At 48.5% G+C, this 23,883-nt stretch overlaps 1 protein-coding gene across 10 annotated transcripts; it reads right to left on the bottom strand.

Moving 5' to 3' along the window:
* Nucleotides 1–222: 222 nt before the first annotated feature.
* On the bottom strand, nt 223–21,801 carry Srrm2 (serine/arginine repetitive matrix 2). 10 transcript variants are annotated; one of them, XR_003732817.2, is made up of 15 exons: nt 21,636–21,773; nt 17,670–17,941; nt 16,717–16,824; nt 16,346–16,510; nt 14,642–14,719; nt 14,219–14,281; nt 13,926–13,958; nt 13,620–13,670; nt 12,752–12,844; nt 11,929–12,121; nt 3,215–9,792; nt 2,208–2,495; nt 1,009–1,906; nt 794–901; nt 223–711 (listed from the first exon to the last, which is right to left on the bottom strand). XR_003732817.2 is itself a non-coding variant. In XM_028853976.2 (15 exons), the coding sequence occupies exons 2-15, from the start codon at nt 17,909–17,911 to the stop codon at nt 702–704; spliced, it is 8,121 nt and encodes a 2,706-aa protein (XP_028709809.1). In that variant the 5' UTR covers nt 17,912–17,941; nt 21,636–21,773; the 3' UTR covers nt 223–701. The 10 variants fall into 10 exon arrangements, 6 of the variants coding, with proteins under 6 accessions (XP_028709809.1, XP_028709808.1, XP_028709810.1 ...); XR_003732818.2 differs by having other exon boundaries at nt 1,009–1,861; XM_028853976.2 differs by having other exon boundaries at nt 794–898; nt 1,009–1,122.
* Nucleotides 21,802–23,883: the final 2,082 nt, after the last annotated feature.

Genomic DNA, 23,883 nt, shown 5'->3' with positions numbered 1-23,883 from the left:
CTATAGGGCCCCACTGTGACTTCTTAAAAAGAGGGGTCATGTGCTTCCACCCCCTTTTTCCCCCCTTAATCCTGGTGTGACTTGGCAGCCTGTTAATTAACCCCGGGTCCTTTGGAACATCGATGCTCTTCACTGCTGAACCTTCTCTCCTCAAGCAAATACCACTACATATTTTTTCTATTTCAACTCAAATTTAGCCACAAGTAAACTGTATAGGCCCAATTACTGCATTTCTCATTTTTTATTCGACAGAAAAGTTGCTTTTGCTGTACAGATTTTAAAAAACCAAAATGCCTTAAGAAACATGAAAGTTGGGGGGAGGGGTGTCAACCTCATGAAAGGGGGTGCAGCAACTCCTTCAAATCAACTTCCTCACCAAGTCCCAAAACATCAGTCACCCGCCCCCCAGGAACTTGAGGGGGAACAGCTCCCTGGATCATTACAACTCCAGGCCTAGATGTCCTGAATTGTGCCCCTCCCTCCCCAAACTCTCCCTCCCACTCCAACCCCGAAAAACACATGAACCAGGAAAAACTCACGAGATCAACATTTCACAGGGAAAAAAAAAAGGGGGGGGGGACCCTCCCCTCAAGATGCTGCCAAGGTTCAAGGGAAGGCAGACAAAGACTCCTTCCATGATTCTTCTGGGGAAAATGAGGAATACTCATGTCTCCAGAGCATGAGGTGCGGTGGAATCCAGATTACGGAGACCTGCAGTAGAGACAACTGGTCAGTGCATTACTCCACAAATATCCCTAACATTCACAGGGACCAGGCTTTTAAGAAGACACACCTGGAGGAGCGGTGGCGATTAGGTCGGGGACTGGGTGTCTCCTTCCTGCGCTTATGCCCAGGAGAACGGCTGTCCCCACGTTGGCCTCTCCAGGAAACCCGCTCACTGCTACAAGATAATAGAAATTAGGCACCAGAACAGTAACTAACAAGACTTTTCTTACATATGAATGGTGGCTATGTGAGCTAAGTTGATACACCGGCTATGTGCCCTACCTCTGTTGATCCCTTGGTGAAGGCTGGGGCGAGGGCTGGTGACGCTCCACAGGTGAGTAACTGAGGGATCGGGAATCCCGAAGGGAGTCTATTGGCTTTCGAGGGCTGCGTGACCTAGGGAGCAGAGTAGGCCTCTATAGCACCACATCCTCACAAACCCACCAGCCAAGCAAGCATTCAGGACCACCCACCCAGGTCCTGACCACCAAACCTCACACCACACAGGGCCAGCCTCAGACCCACCTTTGTCCGCACTCACCCATCCGCCCGCACACCATCCACCGAGTGCCCCCAGTGGACAGGGCACAGGGTGCAGCGGGGGATGCAAAGATAAAAGTGTCCCTGCCCTTTGGTTTGGTAGTGGAGGTCAACAATGAAGGCACACATGCCCCCTACATAGGAAACAGGCCAGCAGGGATGGATGTGCATGGGCCTGGGGATCCCGAGCAAACATGGGGACCTGGGCAGGGGAAGGAAATGGCAGGGCAGTCTTCTCGGAGGTGCTGTTTTGAGTGCAGTCTTGCAGAACGAGTTCACCAGGCAGACAAGGAAATCCCAGGCAGAAGGAACAGCATGTCCAAAGGCATGGGGCTCTCCTTAAGACTGCAAGGCGCTGGGTATGGCCGGAACACAGGGCATGTGTGGGGGCGGGCAGGAGCACAGGGCGGGCAAGGGCAGCTGGTGAAGAGCCTCACACGCCATTCCCGCAGAGGTGGCACTTTATCCTGCAGGCCACAGGGCGTCCCGGAAGGATTTGTGGAGTGAAGGGAAGTAACCAGATGTGCGTTTTAGAAAGATCCCTCTGGCTACGTGTGGAAGAGAATGGCGTGGAGGCAGGGAGACAGGGAGGAGGCTGTGGACAGAGTCGGGAGAAGATGACGGTGGCCAGACCAGAGCCCTGCAGCAGCAATGGGGAGACTTAGAGCTAGAATCTCTGAGACCAGGCTGCTTGTCAGGGGAGGGGAGAGGGAGGAAGAATCCTACACTTCCCAGTTCTGGCCTGGGCCCTCAGTTGGATAGTGCAGCCCTTGACCAGAACACAACAACACTGTGGGAGGATGGGAGGAGCGTCGGACTCCTTCCGTACAACCAGACACAGACGTCCACACGAGGCACCCCAGCAGGAACCTCACCCAGGGTCCCTTTTCTGGAGAACTCACCCCCAACCCCCTCTCCACAACAGGCAAGGAAGCACTCACCTCCTCTCGCCAGGGGGTGGCTTCTTGGGGCTTGCAGGTTTAGGTAAGGCCTGAGGGCCAGGCTTAGCAGGGGAGGGGGAGGAGGAAGAAGATGAAGAAGAGGAGGAGGAGGAAGAGGAGGAAGAGGAGGAGGAGGAAGAAGAGGAGGAGGAAGAAGAAGAGGAAGAAGAGGAGGAGGAAGAGCTGGAACTGGAGCTGCTAGAGCGCCTCTTCCGTTTGGCTGGGGTTGGCTCCTGAGGGCGTCCTTCTCGAACAGCCTCCTTTGGGGCCGGGGCAGGGCTGGGGACCCTGTGAGAAAAGAAAGGTGTCACAAGGAGACAAGATGCCCCAGCCCCAACCCTACCTTCCTTGGCCTGGAGGAACGGCAGTGGGGGAGGGGTGTCTGAGAAAGGCCCTGGGAACACATGAAAGCAGGCCAGGAAGCACTTCTCTGGAGCAGTGGCAGAGCTGACCAAACCTCTGCTAACACAAGCAACAGGCTGGGGCCCGAAGCACAAGGGATCAAGGTTAAACCTCAAGAATGTCCCTGATGAAGAATAAGGCCCCTGGACTCAGATGTGGAAGCTGAAGCTGGGTGGTCTCCTTCCTTGGAGAGCCGCAGCTTGGGGAGGCCCCTGTGAGTGCAGGTTGGCTGGGGAGGGGCCGTCCTGCCTGGAGGCAGGGAGAGGGATGGGATGACCTCTGAAGATCCTTCCAGCCCAGGGAGTTCCTCTTGAGGTCTAACTGCCATCCCTCCTGCTGTAAAATTAAGTCCATTTCCTCTAGTTCTGTCCTCTGTAGAGATGGAAAACTTATCATTATCCTCTGGAGAATTAACCTTTGGAGACTTTTATCTGTCCCATTCCTCCCCACAAAGCCCCCACCCAGTGTTCTTTCTACTCCCAACTTGAAGGCCAAGGTCCCCCATACTTTCTCAAAAAGCCAAATACTTGTGAGAAGATTTCTCCCTCCCAACTCCCCTACACCCATTGTAAATACCTTCTCCCTAGATCCCTTAACTCCCTCACCTTTTCAGGGCCACCTCAGGTTGAGCAGGAAGGCTGGAGCCCTCAGAGTCGCTAGAACTGGAGCCAGAGGAAGAGGAGGAGGAGGAGGATGAAGATGATGATGATGATGAGCTAGAGGATGATGATGAAGAGGAAGAGCTCCGGCGTTCCTTTGCTGGTTGCAGAGCAGCCAATGCAGAAGGCTGCTGGGCCCCAGTAGAGGCTGGCGGTCCCCCACCTTCAGCATGGGACACCCCAGGGGCAGGGCCAGAAAGCATGCCATTGTGGTCACTAGCAGAGGATGTGGACTTTACTACAGTCCCAGGTGAAATGGACTGAGACCCTGCTACAGGAGTGGTCTGGGCAAGTGAACGAGATTGGTCTGAAAAAGCAGATGGCACAGGGGACCTCGGCCTATCCTGTGCTGGAGGGAGAAGAGATTGTGAAGGAGCCTGGACCATTCTTGAAGCAGGAGAAGGAGCCCGCTCAGAGGTCATTCTAGACTGGCTTGGGGCAGATGGTGGTGTTCTGGACCTAGCTCGGTCAAGCAATAAAGGTGAGGTTCTGCCACTGACACGCTCATAAGCAGAAAGGGGCACCCTGGGACTGGTGAGATTTGCACCAGACAATGCTGGAGCCATCCTGGCACTGGAGAGGTTTGCAGAAGCCAAAGCTGCAGGGGTTCTAGAGCCAGCAATATTCACAGAAGCTGTGCCATGTGCAGATCGAGGACCCACCAGGTTTGCGGGAGTAGGAGCCTGGGGTGTTCTGGAACTGGAGGGATAATTTGCAGCAGTTGGGGGTGTCCCAGAGCCTGAGAGACTCAAAGCTGCCAGCGCAGCTGGTGTTCTAGCTCCTGCTAGGTTCACAGCTGTGGCTGCAGGGGCTCGAGGATCAGCAAGGTTCACAGCTGAAGGAGCCACTGCTGTTCTAGGGCTGGCTAAGTTCATGGCTGCTGCTGCAGATGGTGTTCTTGAGTCGGCAAGGTTCACTGATGTTGGAATAGCAGATGTCCTGGCACTGGCAAGGTTCATGGCTGCTGCCGATGCTGCTGGAATTCTGCTGGCAAGGTTGGCAGCTGGGGCTGTTCTGAGGCTCATTAGAGGTACAGGAGCTGGAACTTGGGACATTCTTGCTGCGAGGCCAGCAGCAGACATAGATGGAGGTGGCCGGGCAGTGCCAAGACTGATGGCTGTCAGAGCAAGTGCAATTCGAGACTGAGCATGGTTTTCTGGAACAGATGTTCTTGGGTGATCAGGAATTCGGGGACCTGGACCATCCATCATTGAGCCACCGGTTTGCTGTAGGACAGACATGGGTGTTCTAGCGCTGCCAAGGGGTTCAAGCATTCCAGGTGATCTACATCGGTCAAGAGGAGTTGGTGACATGCTAGGACGACTGAAGCAGCTCATTCTAGAGCTACTGAGTGCTACAGGAGGTGTACGAGATCCAGAATGATTCCTTGTTGCTGGAGGAGTGGCAGAACGTGACCGATCAGAACTACTTCCAGATGCAGACCGCCTACGGATGGCTGGAGGAGATCTTGTTAGGGACCGCTTGCCTCGAGTTGCTCTAGGAGTACGAGACCTAGAACGGCGACGGATAGCAAGTGGTGAGCGACTTCGAGAGCGCTTGCGTGGCAACAGTGGTGTCCGGGACCTAGAGCGTCTCCGAATAGCTGGAGGAGTTCGGGACCTGGAGCGGCGGCGCGTCACTGGAGAGGTTCGAGATCGGGACCGCCTCCGGGTAACTGGAGATGTACGAGATCGAGATCTTCTCCGAGTGACTGGGGATGTCCTGGATCTTGATCTTCTTCGAGTAATTGGTGAAGTTCTGCTTCGAGATCGCCTCCTGGTTACTGGTGGAGTCCTAGATCTGGACCTTCTTCGAGTCACTGGAGGAGTCCTAGAACGAGAGCGACGGCGTGTTGTTGGTGTCCTGGACCTTGAACGACGTCGAGTTACTGGTGGTGTTCTGGACCTGGATCGCCTTCGACTCACTGGGGATGCTCTTGATCGAGATCTGCGCCTATTCACTGACCTAGACCTTCTCCTACTCACAGGTGAGGTCCGAGATCTGGACCTACGTCGGCTGATAAGAGGTGTTCTGGACCTTGATCGCCTATGAGTAGCTGGCGAGGCTCGAGATCTAGAGCGCTTCCATGGAGCCGGTGATGTTCGTGATCGAGATCGCTTCCGACTGGTCAAGGGTGTACGAGACCGGCCTCTTCTGCGTCGAGATGAGGTTCGGGAACTCTCCTGTCTGGTAGGCGATCTTGAATGGTAACCAGAGCCACCCCTCCGTCTTCGAGTGACCCGAGACCTAGACCGGCTCCTCTGCCTTCTTCGTGATGTTGACTGAGATGATCCAGACCTATCTCGTCGTCGGGTTGTTCTGGTTTTCTCTCTACGTGAGCGGGATCGGGATCTTTGGAGTCCACGAGGTTTTGGTGAAGGAGATCGGCCTCTCCTTGAAGTTGTCTTGGTACGGGGTGATGAAGCTGAGCGCCGCCTCCGTGAAGACCTTGACTTTTCAGTTGGTTCTGGTGAAGATACTGAAGGACTTCTTCGACGTCTTGGTGGAGTTCTGGAGCGAGTTTCTGGTGAGGAGGAGGCAGAGCGGCTTCTACGAGAGACTCTAGCCTTCCTGGTTAGCTCAGGAGATGAACGAGAACTCCGACGTCGAGGTGGTGTGCGAGACTTTGTCTTTGGCTCCACTGAGGACCTGGAGTCTCTTCGAGCAGTTCTGGATTTGGGTGGGTGTTCTGGAGAAGATTCAGAACTACTGCTTCCTTCAGGCGAAGGGCCCCTGTCTTTGCTTGACGAACCTGATCTACTACGTCTTGGCAGCGCCCGAGGGGCAGGTATTTTGTGTTCAGGAGAAGAATCAGTACCGCTCTGAGCTCTCTGTAGCACTCTTGGCTTATCTTTCATTTCAGGAGATGAGCCAGACCTACTGAGCCGGGGTGAGGGTCGAGATTTGCTGTCAACCTCTGGAGATGATCCAGAGCGACTCCTCTGTCTAAGAGGGGTTCGAGTCTTGGGTTTAGAATCTGGAGAAGAGTCCGATTCACTTCTTTCCTGAGGGGATGTGCTAGGTTTCCCATCAAGCTCTTGGGAAGACCCAGATCGACTTCTTTGCCCAGGAGAGGTTCTAGCCAGAGTTTTCTGTTCTACTGATGATTCTGACCCACTTCTTTCTCTCTGAGGGGTGACACTCTTGTTGTTGAGCTCCGGGGATGATGGAGAATGACTTCGTGCTCTGGGAGTCTGAGGCAACACTTTTGGTTCAGGAGAAGAGTCACATTCACTTCGTCCCCGGGATGGGGTCTGAGGTGTATCTTTGATCCCAGGAGATGACCCAGATAGGCTATGCCTAGAAGGAGTCCCAGACCCATCTCTAAGTCCTGGAGAAGACCCAGACCGGCTTCTCCTAGATGGGGTTCTGGGTAAACCATCTTTCAGTTCAGGAGAAGATGCAGAACTACTCCTTTCTCTTGAAGGTGTTCTGTGTACAGTCTCAAGTACAGGAGAAGACATACTCTGATTTGAAAATATTCCTACCTTTTCCACTACTTCTGGGGATAACTCAGAACTACTGCGCCTGGAGGACCTCGTTGACTGTTCTTTCATGTCCAGAGATGGATCTGTCTCCGTTTGATTAAGGAATGGCCCATTCAATTCTTCTTTAACTTCTGGAGAAAATCCAGCATTTACTTCTGAAATGGGACCTGAGTTTCTAAACTCTAAAGATGACTCAAAGCTATTCTCCCCAGGGGGAGAATGAGATAGTTCTTTATGTTCTGGAGAAATTTGTGGTCCACTCCAACATGAAGTCACTGCAGGGATTTCTGCTGCTTTTGAAGAGAGCTGTGCCTGGCTTTGGTCGAGAGCAGACAATACAGCAGGCCTTTCTATTTCAGGAGATGATTCAATGTTACTTCCAGGCATTTCTTTATGTTCTGGAGATGAACTGGGTAGTACCTGGCTAAAAGTTTGCTCAGGTTTTTCTACTTCCATTAATTCATCTTGGCATGAATTAGGTAATGAACTACTTTGGTCTCTTGTGCCTGGAGGTGACCCAGCTCCAATTCTTTCCTTTGATAGTACTCGAGGTGTATCTTTCAGTACTGTAGAGGACTCAGGCCTATCCTGTATAGGACTAAATTTGTCTCTTGATAAAGATGATGCAACAACATCCTCTTGAATTAAGCCTAGTTTCTCTTTTAATTCAGAAGGCTCCAATCTGCTCTGTACCAAAAGAGATTTAGACTCTATTGAAGGATATAGGTTAGAGTCAGGTTTAGTCTTACTCTGCTCAGGAGACATTCCCGATTTCACCTTTGGATCTGTTGATAATTCACTTTTATCTTGTTTTACTGGTGATCTGAGTGTCAGCTCAGTGACTGGAGATGAAGATCTGGACGGGCTACCCTTTGGAGATGTTTGAGATTTGCTCTGCAGTGATGGAGATTCCAAGTGAGTCTGCCTCACTTCTGGACTTGAAGTATTAGACCTGGGATCTGGCCAAGTTTGAGATTGTCCTTTCTGCTGCACAAATGAGGAGCCAAAACCGCTCTCTCCTGGTAATGTACTAAGTGTTACACCTGGACAAAGAGAAAAAGTTCCAGAGCTTTCTGTTGGTGAATCCTTAGACTTCTCCTGGGGACAGGGTGACTTTGATGCAGAGAGATTTTGCTCTGGAGGAGTCTGGAGCATGCCTTTTGGGTATGGTGATGTAGACCCAGAGTGACTGTGTCTAAGCGGTGTTTCCGGTTCCATTTTAGTTTCTGGTGAGGAGGATCTAGAACGGCTATGTCTTGGCAAAAATCTAGAATCTACATTGCAGCAGGGAGATACTGATCTGCTTTGCCTCTGAGGTGTTCTAGACGTAGGACTTGGAGAAGAGGAGCCAGAACGGCTTCGTCTTGGTGATATTACTGTCTTTATTTTGGGTTGTGGAGATGAAGACCTAGATGGGCTCTGTCTTGGGGGTGTGCTAGATTTCACTCGAGGAGAAGACCCAGAGCAGCTTTGTCTTGATGGGGTCCTCGATTTCACCTCACCATCAGGTGATGATTCAGAACGGCTCTGTCTTTGTGGGGTTGCAGAGTGTTCATCAACCTGTGTGTTTGTTACAGACCCTGATCTTGGTGGTGTTCCAGATTTTACTTTGGGCTGAGGAGATGGACTTGAATGACTATGTCTTGGTGGAGTTTTTGACTTCTGTTTAGGTGGTGAAGAACCAGAACGGCTTCGCCTTGGTGGTGTCTGTGACTTTTGTTTAGGACACGGAGAAGAACCTGAAAGGCTTCGCCTCAACTTTGCTTTGGATCTTGGTGAAGAAAGAGACCTGCTCCGTCTTGAGGAAATATGAGATTTTTTCACTTCTGGGCTTGAGTTGGATCTGCTCCTCCTCTGAGATGTTCTAGATTTGTTCTTCCTCTCTGATGATGAGCCAGATCGTCCTCTTCTTTGTGGTGTTCTAGAGTGAGATCTTCCACGTCTAATTAAACTTCTGCTACGAGATCTTCGTCGTGCTGGTGTTCTGGACCGTGACCTCCCTCTCCTGGCTGGTGTTCTAGACCGTGACCTGCCACCTCTCCTGGCTGGTGTTCTGGACCGTGACCTCCCTCTCCTGGCTGGTGTTCTAGACCGTGACCTGCCACCTCTCCTGGCTGGTGTTCTAGACCGTGACCTGCCACTTCTCCTGGCTGGGGATCTACTTCGAGACCTCCTTCGAACTGGTGATCGGGTCCTAGATCTGCGCCTAGTAGGCGTTCTTGATCGAGACCTGCCCCTGCGAGCTGGTGTTCTAGACCGAGACCTACGCCTGGCAGGTGTTCTGGATCGTGATCTACGCCTGGCAGGTGTTCTAGAACGAGATCTACCCCTTCTAACTGGTGTTCTAGAACGGGATCTGCCCCTGGTCGCTGGAGATCTAGAGTGTGACCTACCTCGCCTTGCTGACCTAGACCTGCCTCTTCTCTGGGTATTTCTACTCCTGGACCACCCTGGCCTCTGAGGAGATCTAGACCGGCCACGCCTCTGGGGACTTCTAGATTTTCCCCACCTCTGTGCAGACCGTGACCTACGCCACTGAGGGGACCGGGACCTAGAATGACCTCTCTTGGTGGGGGTTCTAGATCGAGATCGTCCCCTCTTAGTGGCAGGACTACGGGATCTCCCTGTTCTATGAGATGGGGTATGAGAATGAGATTTATCCCGCTTTGCTCGGCCATGTGAACGATTCTTAGATGTGGGTGAAGAAGAAATCTCTCGGCGGCCCCCAGGAGCTGGTGTGGGTTTAAGACTTTCAGGAGAGGAGCTGGCATGCCGAGAAACTTTGGTAGGCTGGGGGGATGGTGGGCAGCTCTCTGAGGAAGATGACTGGGGAGGTTTCTCAGGAGACTTAGTTGGTGAACAGCCCCGGGTTGGGGAAGCCTCAGATGAGGGGTTAACTGGCTCCTGACTGGACGGGATTGCTGCAAGGGGTCGTGGGGAGTCGTCATGTTGCTCAACAAGGAGCGGAGTAGGGGCAGGTAATTCTGGCCCTGTGCTGCTCCTTTCCGGAGAGGGACTAGGTCGAACTGCAGATTTCTAAGAGTGAAAGAGAAAGTAAGGATAGTGATGAACACCAAAACTTCAATATCACCCATAAGATTCCAAAACTTTCTAATACTTTCCTCTATACACCCTTTATACCAACTGACCCTTTCCCTACTCAAAGTCACACTCAATTAACAAGACATTATGTAATGCTTAGTGGAGAGACATCAAAATAGCCTTGTGGGCTTTAAACCACGGGACCCATGTGATGGAAAGAGAAAACCCACTCCTCTGACCTGTACATCCACCTCACGCATATATACAAAACAAATGCATTTTTTAAATTAAGAAAATAAAGCACTACTAGGGGGAAAATCTGACTATACAATCTCTGACCTCAAGTAATAATTCAGAGAAAAGACAAATTGAAAACAATGCACTGCCATTACCAACAAATACCATCAGTATCCTGAGAATAAGGAAATTTTTTCTTTACAAGGGAAGAAATCTGGCAGTGTGTGTGGGATACATATGAACACTACCACTCCCCCCACAAAAAAAGGTATAATCCAATAGAAAGAGAAAGCAGTTTGGCTAACAATAACTTTACTCAAGTATGAACTAAATTAAATTATAACAGCATAAAAAGGGGCAAAGTTTTGAGAGTATGATTTGTCTTGGCATGGTGGTGCATGCCTTTAATCCCAACAATCAGGAGACAGAGGCAGGTGGAGCAATGAGTAGTTCGAGGTCAGCCTGGAATATGTAATGAGTGCAGGATAGCCAGGGATACGTAAAGAGACCCTGTCTCTAAATATGTAAGTAAATAAATAAATCATTGACCAATAAATAAGTTAATAAATAAGTGAGATGGCACTTGCCACATAAACCTGGTTACCAGAGCTCAATCCCCAGAACCCATATATAAGTAGAAATAGACAACAGACTCCACAAGTTGTCCTCTGACTTCCAAACATGCATGGTAACTCACACTTGCCTTCCCCTCATCATACACACACAAAAATTAATTCACCAAGATCTCACAGGAAATAGGCCACAACCATAAACACTCTAACTTGAAAATAGGTAAAATTTCTAAGATGAACCATCTTGTAACTTAAAAAAAGTTAGCTCTAAATGAGACAAAAAATGTGAGGTATTAAGTTATACTAATTACTGAAACCAGTAGAAGCAATCAGCCATGGGACTAGAATAGAAGGTATAAAACAGAACTACCAAAAAGGCCACTCCTTAATGTTTTCAGACCGGTGGCACCAAATCAAAGGGTCAAAATATTTAGTGAATCATGACAAGCACACAATAAAAAAAAGTAAACAGAGACACTGTAAATAGAAAAGTTAATTTCTTAAAAACCTTTTGTTCCACTGTATGGATATAAACAAATTACTAATATAAAACCTATTAATATCCACTGAAGTTTCATTGTGAAGACTTCACAATTTAGTGGGTCACAACTGTTAAATACTTGGAGTGTGTAAAAGGACTTGGTAAACTGAAAGAGGAATGTAGAAATAGAAAGTCAAATTTCTCAGCAGTTGCTTATAAAATGTCCATCATGCAGCACTGCTAAGCCTGCCCACTTTTCTGAGTTCTAACTCGGAGAACTCTTCCTTTCTCTTATTCTGTAACTCCTTTGAATACTGTCCAAAACCTTCATGCTTGCTATTACACTATTCCAGTCTGTTCCTTTGAAACCAACCCCCAACCCATTTACATTCTGTCTCTGCTGTCTGTCTGTCTGTGTCTCTCTCTCTCTCTCTCTCTCTCTCTCTCTCTCTCACACACACACACACACACACACACACACACACACACACACACACACAAACTCTCACTGCCTTGTACAGCTCCTTGCCAACCTCCATAGCTAAACCTGACCATAACTCAAAAGGGCAAGATTTTCTCTTAAGATACCTTGCCGGGCGGCAGTGGCACACGTCTCTAATCCCAGCACTTGGGAGGCAGAGGCAGGAGGATCTCTGTGAGTTCGAGGCCAGCCTGGTCTACAGAGAGAGATCCAGGACAGGGACCAAAACTACACAGAGAAACCCTGTCTCGAAACAAAACAACAAAAAAGATACCTTACACTACTTTGTCATACTTGTCCCTTTAAGGCAGATTCCTGAGTAAAAACCCTGCAACCCAATAAACTAACTCAGAACGTACCTCCTTCTTATCTTTGTCTTCAAACGGACTGCTAGACTGCTTTGTAGAAGCGTCTGGGCTACTAGGCTGCTGTATGTTGGTGGCACCTGGTTCACTACAAGGTGCATCTCCCTCCCCTTGATGCCCTGAAGCAAGGGGAGGACTTTGCCCAGTCAAGGCTGTTGTATGAATTTTAGCAGCAGCACTTCGAGACCTGTGAGTTGATGGAGGGCAGGGGAGAGCAGGGAAATCAGCTCAAGGGAGAATAGAAAACCCCCTCCACCCCCAGCTTGCAATCCACTTTCTTATAGGTACAACCCTCTTTGAAAAAAAAGTCTTGGTCACATGACTCAAATCATTTTCAAAAACACAAGTGTTAAGTTCTTTTTTGTTCCATCTCTTCCCAATATAATCCCAAATAATACCCCTCTACCCCTTTATTCACCACCCTCCAACATACCCAAACCTTCCACCCAGGCCCTTCCCTACCCACTTCATTCACAACTCACCTCTGAGCCCACCTTCCGGAAGCCTTCCCCGATTAAGGAAGCCAGGGTAAGGACTCCTTCCTCCCCAAGACACCACCAAGCCAGCAAACCACCCCCCGCCCTATTCTGGTAGTCCATATACATCATAACAAACAAAAAATAAAATAAAAAAAGACAAGGGGAAATGTATATATGTCTGTCCATCCTGTTGCTTTAGCCTGTCAGCTTCTAGAGGGCAGGGACCGTGTCTTCGGAATGGTCTGTGCAGCGCCTAGCACACCGTGGGCGCTCAATAAATATTAAATTGATTAACCCATCATTCCCTCTCCCTCCATTCCTCCTGGACTACCCCTTACCGACTACGAGAAGTATCAGAGGAAGAAGCAGAGTCAGCAGAAGTTGACCGATGGGCTCGGCGGCTCTTAGGTGCTGGTGTTGTACTTCGAGACCTGAAGAAGGACCACCACAAAGCTCAGGAGACTGTTATACCTATTCTGAATTCTCCAAACTTGTCTCTTTTTAAAAAAATCTGCTAAACATGGTGGCCCCTGCCTTTAATCTCAGGACTTGGGAGGCAGAGGCAGGCCAATCTCTTCCAGTTGAGGCCAACCTGATCTACAGAGTGAGTACCAAGACAGTCAGGGCCACAGAAAGACCCTGTCTCAAAAACATACAAAAAATTTTAAAAAAACAACGGCTGGAGAGGTGGCTCAGAGGTTAAGAGCACTGGCTGCTCTTCCAGAGGATCTGAGTTCAATTCCCAACAACCACATGGTGGCTGACAACCATCTGTAATGCGATCTGGTGCCCTCTTCTGGCGTGCAGAGATAGATGCAGGTAGAACACTATATACATAATAAATAAATCTTTGGGGTAAAAATATATTAAAAATTTTTTAAAAAAAGAATATATTTTAAAAAATTAAAAACACACACACACACACCACATCACATTCAGTTTGAGTGTACATGTATGCAGAAGGAAGTCAGAAAACAATTTACAGGAGTTCATTCTCTCCTTCCATTATGTCGGTCCCAGAGATAAAACTCTGATCTCTCTAGGTTTGATGGAAAGGGCCTTTTACTTGTTGAGCCATACATAGCACTCATTCAGTTTTAGGCTTTGGGTTTCCCCCTTACATACACATCTCTCAATCCTTAACTACCAGTGATTTCAATCCCTCCCCACAAGGGAGCATTTATGTGTTTCTTCTAATACACTTACCGCTTCCTCTTCTTGTCCTTTGATTTACGTTTGCTCTTTGGAGTAGGAGACCTGGAAAATAAGGAAATGTTGTCTAAAAAGAATTTTTAAAATATTAATTAAATCTGAAGTGAAATGAAATGGAAATATAACTGGCCAAATTTTATTGGTAACAGGTAGGTAAAGGATTGAGCTCTACTAAAAACAAAAGGCGGGGAACAACACCTCCTACAGGCTAAATATAAAGTAAACAGAGCCATCAAGCAGTAGCTTACCACTCCCATGTGCCATTATGTCTCCCCCAAGAACCAGTAAGTTCTTTCTTACCTGTGTTTCCGTTTCTTGGACTCAGATTCTGACCTGTTAATGGAAGGAAAAAAAAAACAGAAGAGAAAAATCATTAAATCACAACTACTTTTCAAGAGCTGCCTCCAATCACTAACAAGAACTTCCATCTTAACCAGGGGGTGGTGGTGCATGCCTTTAATTAACTCAGCAGAGGTAGGCAGATCTCTGAGCTAGATAGAGGCCAACCTGGTCTACATAGTGAGTTCCAGGACAGTCATGGGTATATATGTAGTCTTTAAAAAACACTACATAAAGAACTTTGCATCTCATACCTGTGTTTCTTCTTCTTTGAGCTCTTCTTCCTTTCTCTCCGAGGAGAACTGCTCTCTGACCTGCTAAAAAAGGGTTCAGAAGCAAGTCATTTTATTTAGCTTTCTTTTGGGACTTCTAACCTGTAATTCTCAAAACTGCAGCACCAATGCCTCACACCTTATATACTTCTATAGTCAATTGATAAACATAAAAACGGAAATCTAAAATGATGCTGGCTAGCTTTTTCGGCTGGGCAACAGATTCGACTACTTCCCACTAAGCACACATTTCTCAGCTGAAATCTGAAAAAACAATTCTGTCCCCTTCAACTGTCTTTGCAATTTGGATTCTCCACTACCTGAAAGCAAACTCAACTTCTCTCTAGAAGTCCAACAACTGATAAGGTCCCTCTAGATACTAGAGTAACTTTTCAACTGACTTACCGTCCTCTATCTTTCTTCTTTTTCTTCTTCTTTTGCTTTGGGGTTGGTGATCGAGAACTGCTTGTCTCTCGGACAAGGCTGGGAAAAGACAAAGAGATTCTAGGTGGCAGGACAAGTTTCCTTAAAACATTTCACCCTAATGAATATACTTGCAACAGTTCACTGATAACTGTTTCACCTTAGGACAACTGCTACATGCCAATTTGTGTGTGTGTGTAAACTTCTGAACTAAAAGATATAAATTTGCTGGGTGGTGGTAGCGTACATCTTTAATCTTAGCACTGGGAAGGCAGGAGTAGGCAGATCTCTTGAGTTTGAGGCCAGATGGGTCTACAGAGTGAGTTCCAGGACAGTCAAGGCTACACAGAGAAACCTTGTCTTGAAAAACAATCAAAACCAAAAGCTGTAATTTAAAAGTGGTTGTGTATCTACTAAGTCCAAGGTTTTGTGAGTGAGTGAGAGAGTGAGAGAGAGGGGAGAGGGAGAGAGGGAGGGAGGGGGGGGAGAGAGAGGGAGAGGGAGAGAGAGGGAGGGAGGGAGGGAAGGAGGGAGAGGGGGAGAGAGAGAGAGAAGAGAGAGAGAGAGAGAGAGAGAGAGAGAGAATATTTTGAGGCAAGTCTCACTATATAGCCCTCCCCTGGCTGTCCTAGACCTACCTATGTAGAGGAAATTAGCCTCAACTCAAGAGATCCTCCTGCCTCTACCTCCCAAGTGTTGAGATTAAAGGTGTCTGTCACATCTGGTTTCATTAAAATTGTTTGAGAAAGGGTCTAACTATGTAGTTCTGGCTGGCCTCAAACTGCCTGCATCTGCCTTGAGTGCTGGGATAAAATGTGTGCACCACCACACATAGCTTAATTATTTAGAAAAAATAAAAACAGCCAGGCAGTGGTGGTACACACCTTTAATCCCAGCACTCAGGAGGTAGAGCCAGGTGGATCTGTGTGAGTTCAAGGCCAGCTTGGGCTACAGAGCGAGATCCAGGACAGGCACCAAAACTACACTGAGAAACCCAGTCTCGATAAACCAAAATAAATAAATAAATAAAAATAGGGGCTGGAGAGATGAGTCAGGAGTTAAGAACACTGGCTGCTCTTCCAGTGGACCTGGGGTTCCACTCCAAGCACCAAGGAGACTCTCAACCACCTGTAACTCTAGCACCAGGAGATCTAATGCCCTCTTCTCGCCTCCAGGGGCACCAGGCACATGGTACAAAAACATAAATATAAGCAAAACCACCATATACACAAAAATAAAAATTTGACCCAAAGACAGCAAAATATAGAAACTTGGAAAGGGGGCTGTTAGAGATGGCTCAGAGGTTAAGAGCACTGGCTGTTCTTCCAGAGGTCCCTAGTTCAATTCCCAGCAACCACATGATGACTCACAACCATCTGTAATGAGATCTGGAGCCCTCTTCTGGGGGTGCAGGCAGAGCACTGTATACATAATAAATAAATAAATCTTGGGGGGGGGCTTGAAAAAGCATAGTAGCACATGCATTTAATCTCAACACTTGGGAGGCAGAGAAAGGCAGCCAGCCTGATCTACAGAGTGAGTTCCAGGACAGTCAAGAGCTACATAGTAAGAACCTATCTCAGAAAAACAAAGCAAAGCAAAGCAAAAAAAAAAAGCTTAGAAACACTAGTAATAACAATAAAGTACTTTTAACAAGGAAGCAGATCTAACTTCTCTCCTGATTACCTGTATGGTTTGGGAGGCTCAGGAGCTGCTTGTTTAGCTTCTCGAGCTCGTCTCTGAGGATCAAAAGAACTGCCATCCACATAGGAATCACTGATGCCAAAGGCAGCACGGAGTCGCTCATTCTTCTTCTCATTCAGTTCTGCCAACTGATGGGTCTCAGTTACCCTAGGGGGGTGGGGGGAAGGCCAAAATCTGAAGGATACAGGTAACAAACGTGAGAGCCCTGATTCAGAAACTTAATTATAAGGATGAGTCAAAACAGCTATGGACTAAGGAAAGTGAATGAAGGCAAAACAAAGTCCCAGGTAAAAAGAAAAGACAGCAGTAGGTATAATAGCATAGACTCCAAAGAACACGAGAACACCACTCACATTGGCCTCTGCCCTGGGGTTTCTTCCTTGCCCCCAGGGTTCACATCCTTCTCCAGCAACATGAGTCGAAAGGTCGCCACTTTCTCCTGAATCTGCTGTTCTTCGTACCTGAAGGATAAATCCCTTCTACATTAGAGCTTGACAGGGTTTTCCCAAGTCCAAATTTATAATTGCTTCCTTCTCCAACAGGGTCCTTTTTCCTTCTCCATGCACACAGTACTTGTCACTCAAAAAGTTCTTTTAAGTTTTCCTTATCTTTCCCCATACCCTCCTCCTTCCTTCTCTACACTATGCTCTCTAGAACAGTGGATTTTAAACATGCTACAATTCAGGGGCCAAGACAGGACAGTTTGCTTGCTGGCAGAGTTCCCAGTGTTCCTTTCCCAACTTCAACACAAATAGATCTTTTATTTTCTGGGACTTCAAAGAAAACATAATGTATAAAAGGATACCATTGCTCAAGTTTGAAAACCACTGCTCTAAACGGGTTTCTACCTGAATGTGCTCCTTTTCCAAAATTTCACTTCTCTGCCAAGCTCATAATATCCTCTATTCAAATACTCTTTCAATTCCGATCTTCTGCCTTTACCACCTTCCATGGCCGCAATCCTTACATCCACCTACCTTTCTCTTCCTTCCAATAACAACAGGTTACCTAGCTCTTCTGCCTAATGCTACTTTCCTATACAGCACATTTTTGTTCCTTGATGGCCCCCTTCTCCTTCATAAATTCAGCTAAATAATTCAGACCCCCTTAGGCTGCTATTAATGCTCCAAACAGTTTCCTTGACATCCCACCATGCACTGACCAATTCTTCAAGCTCATTTTCTTTCTTCCTTACAACTCCTTTTTAGGACGCTTTCAACCTGCTCTAGTTTCTTTCCACACATCCCACCTAACACCCAACTAAGCACTCACTCAGTGCTTTGCTTCTCCCCACCCATTCCCTCACCCCTGCTCTTCCATCATCTCCTCCAGCTCGAGGCATCGCAGCTCCACGCGCCGCTTGCGCTCGTGGTCCAGGATGTCAGGATTAGGACGCTTCACCAGGGCAGCCTCCAGGCGCCGCAGTTCCTCCTCTCCCTTGTAGTCAGGCCGCTCACCACGGCGGCCCCGCACCAGGGACAGGTTGCGCTGGACGTAGCCGTTGGTGCCGCTGCCCCGGGGCGTCGGCAGCCCGATCCCGTTGTACATGGCCCTGTGCCCAGGGGGGCACCACCGCTCCTGAAGGGGAGCGGGGAGACACCAGTCAGGCTCCTGGCCCCAGTCTAACTACTTACCACGTCTCCCACATCCCTGGCTCTCTTAGCCTTTAGTTGAATGCTTAGTCTCACACTGAGCCTCCATTAGCAAAATGATGCTTCCTCATTTCACTCGTCTGCAAACAAAACCCTCCCTTTATCCTCCCCACACTTCATCCTTTCCACTAAATCACCATCTATTTTTAAACCTTTTCTCACAATGTACTTTCACCAAATTCTAAGCCATTCTTTGTACTTATATTTTCCTTTCTACACGATAAGCAAACAAGAATCCAGTTTGTCTCAAATCTCTCCACACTATCCCTTTATTCTTCTTTGGCCACAATACATACAAATGGTATCTTCACCAAACACTGAATGTAACTACTGGTAACTAAGTCCTCCAAATGGCACAATCAACACCACAGATCAGAAGCACCTTAAAGCCTATAGTCCATTTTTCAAAGACTCCTCCAAGAGAATATTTAGGCTAACTTAAACAAGAAATGGAATAAACAGTCCTAGGTATCTAAATAGGTGAACTGGCTAGTTAACATGAACCAAATGTCCTATGCAGTCTCACACCCAAACCATAGGCAAGCAAGAACATCAGAAACACAGAGGAACCATGGGTACATAAGCTTATACTTAACATGGGGCAGGTAAGCCATCTATGATTCCAAATATTCATAGCTCCTACCAACTACAGTGATTTTATTATTTTGTTTCCTTCCCAGTAAAGTTTACCACATCCCTTGCAGTTCCTCCAAGTCTGGCTAGCTCTTGTTATATATTGCCTGTTTATAACTTGATAGTCTAAACATAAACCATCTTTCTCTGTTCTAACTGTCCCCATATTTTCTCTACAAGTATCTAGAAACCTTCAAACTCCATATCTTAATGTAAAACTGTTGACTTTCCCTATCAATCTCTGGTCTGGCACTTCATTTTTTTATTCTCCTAGTCCTGCTTTACTCTTCAATTTAACCCTATGTTTTCCTGTCCAGTTCTACCTTTTCATCTTGTTTCAACCTCAACATGATTAAGAACCCCCAAGCTCCAGTTTTTTGGACTGTATTACTCATTCTCTAGGCCCTTCTCACGATATATGCCTTATTTTTTTTTCTCCAACTCCCAAAACATTTTCTCCAAGATGGAGTCTCAAAGCATATGAAAGAAAACTAGCATATAAAAGCACACAAGAACAGGGAAAAGTGGAGGTTAGTAAAAGCAGACAGAAGAGATGAAGCTGTTTAAGAGATTACATTCAAGAAATTTCAGAACTAATGTATCAATTCCTAAACAACAAAGTATGAGAAAACAAAATATAGGCAAATGTTGAGTGTAGACCAAACACCAAAATATACTTTTGCCCCATCCCACTCAAACCTAGCCTAAGCTTACCCTACTCAACTGAAACAGTTTTTAGAAAACTAAAAGCAAGTAAGAGACGTCTATCAGGGTCAAGAATGACAGATAAGGCTAAATCTATGAAAGGCAAGTGTAAATTCAGGAAGATATGGAAAAACCTTTTTAGAGTCAGGAAATCTGTATGTAGTACCTTCCAACAATCATTCTTAAAAGTCTAAAATTACCAATCCTTCCTTCCTTCCTCTAAATCTAGGGCCTATACCGCTTCCTCACCTTATCTGTGTCCTTTGCAAAAGGCTTCTAACAATCTTCCAATCTAACCATTCACCCACACTTCCACCATTTCACAGAAAAATCTGCCCACTCCCTACCTGATGAAAGCTAAGCAAAAGGTATTTAAAAAAAAAAAAAAAAAAATCGGGCCGGGCGTTGGTGGCGCACGCCTTTAATCCCAGCACTCGGGAGGCAGAGCCAGGCGGATCTCTGTGAGTTCGAGGCCAGCCTGGACTACCAAGTGAGTCCCAGGAAAGGCGCAAAGCTACACAGAGAAACCCTGTCTCCAAAAAATAAAAAATTAAAAAATTAAAAAATAAATTAAAAAAAAAATCCTGATTTTGGAGAACTTTCAGGGAAGAGCTAAAAAATAAAGGAGGGAGGGGAGAATATGTTACACCCAGTATCAAAGCAGTGCTCAAGACACTAAAAGGAAAACCACAACTACCAACTACCAAAACCAGACAGCACTTAAAACGGGAGCACAAAGTAGGCAAACTTCCCGAGGTTAACAGCAGAAAGAAAAAGCAAGTTGCCAAGAGAAAATAATTATCAGAATGCCAAACTACAAAAGAGGCAGAAACTAAGATGTTCAAGAAAAGAAACTGCAGCCAAGAGAACTGCAATGGGTGGGGTCCAGGAAAAGGACAGAGTAAAATACAGAACTCAATACTGAAACACTACTAACTGTGAAGGCACGGTGTAACACACACAGCTCCATTATCAACCCAGGAAGAGATCTAACCTAAGCCCACCCAAAGAAAGAAAAAACAAGAGTCTCCTCTGAATTTTTAATTCTGAGACATCTTAAAAGAACTGCAAGGGGGCTTGGAGAGACGGCTCAGTGGTTGGGAACTGGCTGTTCTTCTGGAGGACCTGAGTTCAATTCCCAGCACCCACGTGGCAGCTCACAACTGTTAACTCCAAGATCTGACAACCTCACACAGACATACACGCAGGTAGGTAAAACACCAATGCACATTTAAAAAGAAAGAAAGAAAAAAAAAATTTCATGCCAAGTAATGGCTGATACAAGCCAGTCTGTTTAAGTTCAGAATGTTCTTCCCATCGAAAAGCTTCAAAAGCCTCCCTAGCTTTAACATTTGAGGAGACATGTTCAAAAAGCAGGATAGGAGAGGGACATGGTGGCGCACGCCAGCGCTCGGCGGCCAAGGGCAAGCAGATCTCTTCGCCTCCTATTATCTACATAGTGAGTTTCAGGGCTATGCAGAGACCCTGTCTCATAAAACCAGAAGGTAAAAAAGATTAAAAAAAAAAAAAAAACAACTGGCGGGGTAGGAGGAAGCAGCACACGGTCTTCCTTTTTGTTTTTACTTTTACCATTTGGGGGTCCCCGCCCCCGCCCCCTCGCACACACGCCTGAGCTCAGCACCGGTACTAACGACGGACGGCCGGTCGGAGTTCAAGGCCTTCCGGCACTCATCGCGCCGCCGGGCCTATTTTCGGCCTTGAGAGTGGGGGAGGGGGCCGCGCGGCGCCCGCCCGCCCGCGGTCCGAGGCTCCGGCCGACCGGCCGTTTCTCCGGCCCCGGCCGGGGCAGGGGGACCCACGCCGGGGTCAACCGGGCAGAGATCGGCCGGGCCCGGAGCCCGGGCGGGGAACGAGGCCCCGGCTGCCACCCCCGCCCCGCCACTCAAGAGACGGAAAAGGGGCGGCCGCGGAAGGAGGGGCTCCGCAGACCCGGGGTCTAGCAAGGGCGACAACCGGAGAGAGCCGGGCGCGCGGCGGGCGCCTCGGGGCGCGCGAGCCGGGGAGCGGGCGGCGGCGCGCGCCGTTGCCAGGTGGGGGAGGGGCGGGGGAGTTGGAGGCCGCGCGCGCGGCGGGAGCCGCGGGGAGGGGGAAGGGAGGAAGGGGAGACGGACGAGGCGCCCGCGCCGGCGGAGGCGTCCGCGCCGGCGGAGGGGCCGGGGCACGCGTGCGCGGGGCGGCCTGGGCCGCTCTCCGCTCGCTCTGGCCTCGGGCCGAGGCCGCCGCCCCTCCCCCACCCGGCGAGCGCGCTCCCTTTCTCTCACCCGCCGCCGCCGCCGCCGGCCGCCGCCTCCGACGGGGAGAGGTCCTGCCGCAGCCGCCGCTCGAGTCTACGAATCCCTCGGGGCCTGAAGCCGCCGCCGCCGCCGCCTCGCCGGTCCGCCTGCCTCCGCCGCCGCCGCCGCCGCCTCCTCGCCCGCTTCCTCAGGGGCCGCAGCGGGCTTCGACTGCGCCACTCGCACCCCGCCTGGACCGCGTTGCACGTCAGCACGGCCGAGTGCGTCAGCACGCAATCACGAGAGCCGCGGGGCCCTCTGGGAGCCGTAGTGCCTTGTGCGCAGGCGTTGAAGCCACACGGAGAAGTATAGTTTTTTTGGGGTTTTTTTTTTTTTTTAATTTTAATTTTTTACTTTTTAGGCGCTAGAGACGTTCGACTGCGAAGTCGAAAAACCCCGAGTCCCGTCGGGCACTGCGGGGAGAAGCGGGGAAGGCGGGGCACCACACCGAAGGGGCAACGTCTTCTGGAAATCCTCTGTAGGAAGGGGGAGGGGCCGCAACCCAGAGCGCCAGAGACGCGCTCGGACGCACGCCTTCCGCGCAGAGAGTTCTGGGAGTTGTAGTTCAGCTGTAGAGAGAGACTCGCCGAGCGCCTTCTCCGGGCAGCGCCGCCATTTTGTCTACCTGTGCTGTGCGGCAATGGCTCAGCAACTCTACCTCTTCCCTGTGACCGCGGGTTTCCTTAGCAAGTGTGAGGCCACACAGCACCTGGTCTTCCGCTCTCAGGAGGAGATGCTTCAGAGTCAAGCCTCCTGGCTCCCTTGGAACCCCTTGAGCCCGGCTCTGGCCCAGGTTCTGAAGCAAAGCCTCAAGCTAGCCTCCTGTGGTGTCCATAGTCTTCACCTTAGACGGAGATGAAATGGGGCGGGAAGGCCAACAAGAAATAGTTTCTCTTGCTTGGCGGTGGTGGCGCACACCTTTAATCCCAGCACTCGGGAGGCAGAGGCAGACTGATCTCTGAGTTCGAGCCCAGCCTGGTCTGCAGAACGAGCCCCAGGAAAGCCAGGCTAGGCAGAGAAACCCTGTCTCAAAAAAAGAAGAGTAGAGAGACTAGATTTGCGATTTCGCTTGTAGAATCTGTGCCATGTGTGAAGGGATGTGTCATAAGGAACTATTTAAAAATTTTAACTCCACTGGACCATTTCCTGTGCATAGTGCGGTGCCGGGAATCGAGCCCAGGGTCTTCATATGTGCCAGCAAGGGCTCTACCACTGAGCTACACACCCAGCCTATTTCCTATTTCATTTATGTGTTAAAAATTATGTGTATACATGTTTGTCTGTTCCCGGTATGCACACCTGAGTGCAGTTCTGAGGAGGTCAGAGGTATTGAGGACCTGTGAGCCCGCTGAGGTGGTGGGTGCTGGAACCGAACTTAGTTCCTCTGCAGGAACAGCAGTAAGGTCTTACTGAGCCATCTCTCCAGCCCACCCTCATTAATTTTTAGAAGTCCTTTTTTCTAGGGCTGATTAAAAGATGGTCTCCCACGAAGCAGAGTTGTAGGAAGCTGTCCTTGTAGCCTTCAAACTAATGTCTGATTGCCTCTGTCTGCAGTCTTGAGTACCAGAAATTAGATTTGATATTGTTGTTTCTTTTTAATTTACCATCAAATACTTTATTTACTCAGATACTAGAATTCCAAAATTGTGAGATTCGAGACAGGGTTTCTCTGTGTAACAGCCCTGGCTGTCCTGGATCTCACTCTGTAGACCAGGCTGGCCTCGAACTCACAGAGACCCACCTGCCTCTGCCTCCTGAGAGCTGGGATTAAAGGTTTGTGCCACCACATTTGAGTTCACATTTCTGTACTCTAGAATTGTGCTTTCCCTGTTTCTTTGAAGTCCCCAATACTTGTAGACTTCCACAAACTAGACACACCTTAGGAGTTAATATGGCAAGGTAATTGAGGATGGAAGTAAAGGGTGGTGGTTTCTTTAAAGATCATATCACTTCTAGTGAGACCTTTCCTATAAGCTAAATTCCCATCTAAATTCCTCATATCTTTTGCCAAATTTTGTACCTGAATTGTGCATTAAATGTTTATGACAACCCCATGGGGAAAATGTTCTTTTTCCATGACAACAGTGAATTCTTTTACATGTCCACAGTGTAATTTTCAAAATCAAAATAACATTGAAATCTGGGCATGCATGTCTGTACTCCCAGGACTCAAGAGACTGAGACAGGAAGATCCCAGCCTGGACTATTATGACAAGACCCTTCTCAACAACAGTAA

The sequence above is a fragment of the Peromyscus leucopus genome, chromosome 8b (assembly GCF_004664715.2).
Source record: "Peromyscus leucopus breed LL Stock chromosome 8b, UCI_PerLeu_2.1, whole genome shotgun sequence".
Lineage (NCBI taxonomy): Eukaryota > Metazoa > Chordata > Mammalia > Rodentia > Cricetidae > Peromyscus > Peromyscus leucopus.
This window is presented reverse-complemented; position numbering and strand designations above follow the sequence as displayed.

What these genes read in the sequence shown, in the direction of transcription:
- Srrm2 (XM_028853975.2), bottom strand. Translation starts at nt 17,911, where the DNA reads ATGTACAACGGGATCGGGCTGCCGACGCCCCGGGGCAGCGGCACCAAC. An exon ending in AAGGACAAGAAGAGGAAGCG is followed by an intron (nt 12,845 to 13,619) that starts GTAAGTGTATTA and finishes GTCCTTCTTCAG; the next exon opens with GTCTCGAAGTACAACACCAG. An exon ending in TCTGATACTTCTCGTAGTCG is followed by an intron (nt 12,122 to 12,751) that starts GTAAGGGGTAGT and finishes ATCAACTCACAG; the next exon opens with GTCTCGAAGTGCTGCTGCTA.